Below are 7,126 nucleotides of genomic sequence, written 5' to 3' on the forward strand. Positions count from 1 at the left end.
TAGTCAGTCAGAGAGAACACTCATGATTAGAATAAAAGCTGAGACACTAAAAGGAGCTCGACTCACTGAATAACTGTCAGTTTAACAAACTACAACATCCTCAGCCCTGCTAAACCAGGTTTCATTCTACAGCTGGAAGACTGGAAAGTGGCTAAAAAGTTTGAACACTTTAATCCTCTCCATCCTTCAAACCTGTTAATACAGAATTTAACAGTCTAATTTTCTGATGTTGGATGTGTGACGATGCTGTTTCTGTTGACGTTTCTGGTCGGCCTGTGTTCAGTTCCTTCTTCTGGAGAGATGAGGAGATAAAAAGTTGTATATAAGAGCTGCTGCTCCTCCTGTTCAGTACCCACTCAGGGAGGCTGAATCTACACTGAGAAGGAAGAAGGTGATTGTAGTCTCAGCTCTCTGCTGGTGTTGATTTCTATCTTTGTCTTTGACAGCAGCAGCAGTAACTCTTCTGTCTCTGTGTTTATCTACAGCATCGTCTCATCCACGTCACCATGAAGCTGCTGGCTGTGTCTGCTCTGGTCTGTGCCGTGGTGGTTCTGACCAACGCTGCTGGTGAGTTTGATGAATGAACAAAGCATTACAGTGGTATTCATGTGACTTTCTCCAGTGGTAGAGAAGTTTTTGGTTCATGTTGTCTTTTGGTATTTGGTATTTTGGCCTCTGTTTTTGTCAGAGTGAGTGTTTGGTTCAGTTTTAGTCCACATTATTCTGTTTTTCTCTGATCATGTCCTTCAGCGTACCGTGATCTGTTCAAGAGGCATTTTGGGAAGTGGACCGTGGTTGGGAATCATCAGTGCCTCTATGTTGACCATCCCCAAACCTGGTCTCAAGCTGAGGTATGAGATGATGTTCACCATGATCTGAAGAGTGCTTCATAGTCCAGTTAAATCTGTCTGAACAGACTCCATGTCATCTTCCTCTAACATCAGTGTCCTCCTCTCTTTCTGCTCTTTATCTTTAGCAAAACTGCCACCAGCTGGGAGGTCATCTGGCATCTGTGCATTCACACCTTGAAAACCATCAGATCACACTGCTGGTGACCAGAATGACTGGTGGGAATCCCCATGTTTGGCTGGGAGGCTCTGACCAGCATCGGGTAAATCATCAACCCTCTCAGAAATGTGACGTTTTAAGCTAAAATACCTCAAATAATAGCCAGTTGCAAATGTTTAGTTAACCTTCCACCGAAATCAATGAAATTGCCATAAAATTTCACTTTTTGTATCACATTTGATGCATTAAGCATTTCTGGCAATTGATAATCCACTGGAGGGCATTTTTAACCCTTTATCAGAGTGTTTACAGAAGGAAAATATTGATCATGTTGATTGGACAGAGGCCTACCACCTCAGAAAGTCTTCCTCAGACTCAGATCGTCTCCATCCATCTTTGATATCATCCTTAACTCACTTTTTCTCTCTGAACTGGTCTACACTGGTTCTACATCATTAGAGACAAGAGTCTTCTGTTTCCAGTGTCGGGGGAATGTTAAATTGTGTTAAACTTCTGCCTCCAGTGGTCACCACTCTGCATCACAGGGGAATCCTAACCCAGCATGTGTTTATTAAGAGAGTGAGACTGTGTTTAGAGTTCTGGATGAAAGAATGAGTATTGTAAGCTGTGTCTAACCGGGAAAAGTGTTCAAGGATTTGCTAACAGGGGGGTTGATTTGATAAACTAGTTTAGGTCACTGATCATTTGGTTAAGAGAATGTGAAATAGTGTTTCAGCAACTTTGAAAAACTGTATTAAAAATGTCTTTCTCTGTGTGTAATGTTGATCCAAACAGCCCAGCCTCCTGGGATCTTTCTGACGTCTTCTTGGATTCACTCATGTGATGTTTCCTCTGTAGAAATGTGTTCTAATGTCATCATCTCTGTTTTAAAGGAAGGTAACTGGGGCTGGAACGATGGATCTTTCATGAACTTCAAAAACTGGTGCCCTGGAGAGCCAAACAACTACGGCGGCAAGGAAGACTGTCTGCAGACAAAATACATCTGTAAATATCACACCATTCATTCTGGTTAAGAAAGCTTAAATAAGGGATAAAGTCATGGTTAATTCATCACTGTTATCATTATTTGTAGACAAAGTCAGAAAAGGAAATTGTAGCTGGTCAATTTCTCCTTGTGATCCAGCAGAAACAAGACCAGGACTCTCATTTATAAAACAAGGCCTAGAATCCAGACTAAACGTGGACGTGAACCAAAAACCACAAATTGGCATGTGGCAAAAACTATTCAGATTTATAAACCTAGTCCACTTTCATCTTTACACAATGTTCTCTTCATAGATCCTGATCCACCTGAAAAAGTGCTCACATAGATCAGCCTCCTATTGGCCCTTTACACGCCTACATTCAACCTTAAACCATCAATGCAAAATTCCAGATGAATGAAAATGCATAGAAATGATCTGAAAATGAACCACAACGGCACCTGGAGGGTAGTATTCAGTGAAATTGTTTCAGATGAATTCATAGATAAAGTTCAGGTCTCCACCTCAGCCTGTCTCCACTCCAAAACCTTGGACCCATGGGCCACAGTTTGCTAAAGGTGGGCTCATTTTAGCGTCAGGTCTGGTTGTCCAGGCCAGCTTAACGCATCGTTGCTGTTGGTTATAAATGAGAGCCCAGACCTCTGCTGAGACTGAAGTACTGGTTTGTATTGTTCCACTTCATACAGTTAGTCCAAGGTTTGCTCTGAATGAGAGAATCTAAAGGCCTCACTAATGTTCTCCTGTTCTGTTTCTGATATTTTACAGCTGGCCAATGCTGGAATGATCTTACCTGCAGCACTCTTCTTCCCTCCGTCTGCTGCAAGCAAAAGTAACTGTAAACATGAGCCAACGCCATGAAGGACGGTGAAGAAGCACCAACACTGGTGGAAATGTTACACTGCAGTCTAATTTGACCCTGAGCTCTATATCTGATCCTTCTCTCTACTTTTCTTTTCTATCGCTGTAACGCTGACAAGGAATGAAGCGACAAGTGACATCAACACAAGCTGGATGGTCTCTGAGGGCCCCGACGAGATCAGACTGGACGGGTTATAGAAAGGATGCTTCACGCCAAAATTTTCCCTCTTTATTCTATTGATCTTTCTGACTGTGCAAAATTTAAAAAAAAGCTTCAAGCATTCACAAAGACAACAGACTGTGTCATGTGTCATTTCATGTGTGAGATGAACAGAGTTTATCATGTGACGCTTCAACAAACATCTGCTTTCTAGGACTACGAGGGGTGAAAGTCAGAAAAGTGAAATCATTAAAGTGGAGGGGATAAAAACTGTGAACCCATGACAAATAATGCCACATTGTCTCAGAGTTGGTTGCAACATTGTTGGGTGATAGCAGCTGGATTATTAGATGGATGTCTGATATTTGTTGGGGCAGAGTCCTAATGATGCCTGTGATCAGTGTGTGTAAGTGGTGGGGGGCCCTTCATAAAGTTAACTCCTGTGGCCCAACGGTCTAGTATCCAACAAGATCTAATTTGTTTCTGAAGTTTTACAGACTTAAAACTGACTTTGACATTTTTCCTGTAATATACTTAATATGTTGTTTCCACCCCAGGTTTAAAATAAGAGCACTTCAGTTTTATAATGTACTAAAAAATTCACAGTTTGGGTTTTTACTACATTTTTTTCTCATGTTTTTTTCAAGATACATTCATCTTCTTGAACAGACTTTTAAAAGTTATTTATAAATGCTAACTGTATTGTCACAATAAATACTCTAATAACTGTGACAAAGAGGGAGACTGCAGCTAACTCAGTTGAGTTAGCAATAATCCACTCAGAGCAATAATCTACTGCTACAACAGTCCACAATAATTAAAATAGGCCTCATATTTTTGAATCTGAATTCATTTATTTGATAGGGGTGATGCAGTTTAACATAGTTTCATAACAGAGCATGGATCTGGTGTGCTGCACAGAGAGTTTATAGTGATTGCTAATGTACAACTCTCATCCCCAGTTGGGCCTTTGAGTAAACAATTCTTAAAATGGATCACATTTAACTGCATCAAATGGCACAAGAGTTCTATAAACCAGTTCAAATATGAAGTTAAAAACATGATTACAGCTCTGGTTTGCTTTCAGACAGCACTTCACCCTTGCAGTGATTTTAAATCTGTGTTTTATTTCAGTAGATAATGAATTCAAAAGTTTACAGCCTTTAATAGAAAAGACTGACTGTCCAAATTTAAGGATTCAGGGGCAAGATTATTAATACATTTAAAAACTAATTTAGGGAAAGAAAGATGCATGAAGCTCTCAAAGCTCAGTAGATTGTGTTTTTTCAGAATGTGGCAGTGATGCCAACAGATGGGTTTGTTGACCATCATTTTTGAGCTTTATTGTACAAAGATGAAAGATTTCTGATTGTTGAAGGTGAACCTTGAGCCCAGACTGTCATACAACATGAGAAATGAGAGAAGATCATGGAGTGCAGAAATATCTGAGCTGCCTGAGTTGGTTTGTACTGCCGAATTAATTTAAAACAATTCAGGTTTCCCTTCACTCCCAAGAACTTGAATTCATTAACCTCCTCTATTACTCTCCTCTTAACACAAAAACTTTCAAGTGGAGATCGTTTCCTTATGGAGAAACACATCGACACAGTCTTATTTAGATTCAAAACAAGATGACTGAGTTCCAGCCACTGCTGGACTCCATACATGTGATCAGTCAAGATCTCTGCTGCCTTACTAGATGACTTAGCAGGAGCATAGATGATTGCATCATCAGCAAAGAGCTGGATGCCAATGTCTGGACAAGTTTTGGGCAAATAACTTATAAAAAGACTAAAAAGCAATTTATTCAACACCTAATAAATAACCAGTGTTATGTGCAGGTTAGTGCAGGATAGCAGTCTATTCACGTGACAGGTTAATTTTTTTTTAGCCATCTTTCATGAAGCAAACACTAAAGCTGGCTTTGTGAGTTTAAATCTATGCCAGCTAACTATTTGTCCAATGCTAGCTGAGCTAGCTAGCAGGACAAATAACAAACAAACTTGCTAAAAACTTGGCGTTACCCCCCCCCCCCCCACACACACACACACACACACACACACATCACAAACAAATGCCTTACCTTTATCCTTTAACTGTCTTTCTTCCTCTGTTTCCTTTGTACATTTTTCTGCCCCACTAGGATAACTTCTTGTTGACGCCATAACGCCGTCTGTCGTCCATATCCTCACTAACAGACTGATGGGTACTCGTCAATCATTCCTCGTCACTAAATGCACGACAGTGGAGATCAACGATTCTGACGTAATTGGCCACAAAAACACTAGCCACAGCTGATCAGTAGCTGTGGTTACATGAGCCTTTTTTTCACGATCCAATTAAATTCATTTGGATCAGGGATAAAAACGTCTCTGTACACATGGATGCTGGAAAATACAATCCGATTCAGATACGTGTGCTCAGTTATCTCAATCTGATCTGAATACAAATGTTCTGACATGACTTATGGTCCCACCGGTTAAAGGTGCAGTGTGTAAAACTGAATATCAACATCTAGAAGTGGGTTTTAGATTGCATTTCTCTGCTGGAAACTGTGGCAACCAGTTTAATTTAATGTGTATCTGTAATGTGAATACAATACAATACAATACAATAACTTTATTTATCCTTTTTTCCTCTATGTTACCATGAAAACGTAAAAATCCAAGATGGCGGCATTCACGGAGGGGACCCTCCCTATGTATGAATTAAAGGTTTATTCTGAGTTGTTTTTTTTTTCAAAATAGCTATTTTTGAATTTAGATGACTAAACACTTATTTAGATAGACCGTCTTAGAAATGTTTTGCTTTATTTTACCAAGTTTGATCAGCTAAATGCTACTAGGCTAAATATTACACATTGCACCTTTAAATCTAGCGTCATTTTGCCATAAAAGAAGAAATTCTTCTTCTGCATCTGTAAACAAACTGCCTGACTTACACTAGACATCCCCAAATGACGGCCAGCAGGCCAGGTCCAGTGCCAGCAGGGGTCATCTGGCCCGTGAGATGTTTGGGAAAAAGATAGATTTTTTTTTTTTGTATTAATTTTGAATATTTAGAAATACAAATACAAAAAAATACAAATAATAGAAATACAATAATAATGAAAAATAAAATAAAATAAAAATAGAATAACAGAATTACAAAATGGTAGCCGTTTACGGATGTATGGACTCTGGGACCCGGTTTCAAAAAGTATCATTAGTCACCTGAATCGCCGTTTCCATGTGGATGAAACGCCGTTCCGACAAAAAACTTTTGCGTACACACCTGAATTTGTTTCCATGTGGACGCTGCCTAACACACATTTTGCCTCCCAAGAGGGCACTTTAGCTCACATTTTTCAACAATTCAACAATTCAGCCCCCCCCCAGAGAGATTGAATATTAGTCTCGTTTTCTGGAGTATTTTCTTGTTGTGATGCCTAAGGGGCTAGTGTGATACACTGGAAATGGAGAAGAATCAAAAGGACCTATTAAATAGTTTTTATCAAGCTCCTTTTTTAAGAGCTGGGAAACAACCTCTGGGTCATTAAGGGAGGACTGAAGATTTTTACATTCATATGAGAAAGCTACAGATGACACAACTCCTACTCTAAACCCTTGTGACAGAACAGTTAACAAATGATCCACAAATACAGAATTGGGATGAGAAGATAGTTCAGATGCAAGAGCTGGGACATTTATAGGAGTGGATGGATGACTGCTTAATAAGTCTTTGAACCACGACTGTTCAGAGGGCGCCACCTGCGAGGGCACACCGACTTTGGATGGGCATCTTTGCAGTAGCTGTAGATATGAAGGAAAGCGCAGTTGGGGTAAGAGCACACATTTTTGTTGAAATTATTGCATATAGGCTTGTTGTTAAAAAGAAGCACCTTGCAACAGTTCAGTGTCCAGGATAGACCAATTTAGGTGGATGTTTAATTGGTAGAGAGCAGACTTGCAGGAGAAACATTTGTGATATTGATAGAATAAGCTGCTGCCGTATCTCAGGCTGAGGTCACCAATCAGTGCTAAGTTTGTGTCCAGTTCTTGTCTGTGCTCGGGGAAAACTGAGCAGATTACATCTCTGTACAGGCCAAAAGCTACAG

At 39.9% G+C, this 7,126-nt stretch overlaps 1 protein-coding gene across 1 annotated transcript; it reads left to right on the forward strand.

Moving 5' to 3' along the window:
• The first annotated feature begins 311 nt into the window (after positions 1-311).
• LOC121508919 (ladderlectin-like) lies at positions 312-3,178 on the forward strand. The gene is made up of 6 exons (XM_041786067.1): positions 312-391; positions 486-567; positions 751-851; positions 977-1,111; positions 1,902-2,013; positions 2,778-3,178. The coding sequence occupies exons 2-6, from the start codon at positions 507-509 to the stop codon at positions 2,843-2,845; spliced, it is 477 nt and encodes a 158-aa protein (XP_041642001.1). The 5' UTR covers positions 312-391; positions 486-506; the 3' UTR covers positions 2,846-3,178.
• The last annotated feature ends 3,948 nt before the right edge of the window (positions 3,179-7,126 follow it).

The sequence above is a fragment of the Cheilinus undulatus genome, linkage group 4 (assembly GCF_018320785.1).
Source record: "Cheilinus undulatus linkage group 4, ASM1832078v1, whole genome shotgun sequence".
NCBI lineage: Eukaryota > Metazoa > Chordata > Actinopteri > Labriformes > Labridae > Cheilinus > Cheilinus undulatus.

Coding starts and splice junctions, on each gene's coding strand:
- LOC121508919 (XM_041786067.1), top strand. CDS start 507: ATGAAGCTGCTGGCTGTGTCTGCTCTGGTCTGTGCCGTGGTGGTTCTG. Junction 852..976: donor AAACCTGGTCTCAAGCTGAG/GTATGAGATGAT, acceptor CTTTATCTTTAG/CAAAACTGCCACCAGCTGGG. Junction 2,014..2,777: donor TCTGCAGACAAAATACATCT/GTAAATATCACA, acceptor GATATTTTACAG/CTGGCCAATGCTGGAATGAT.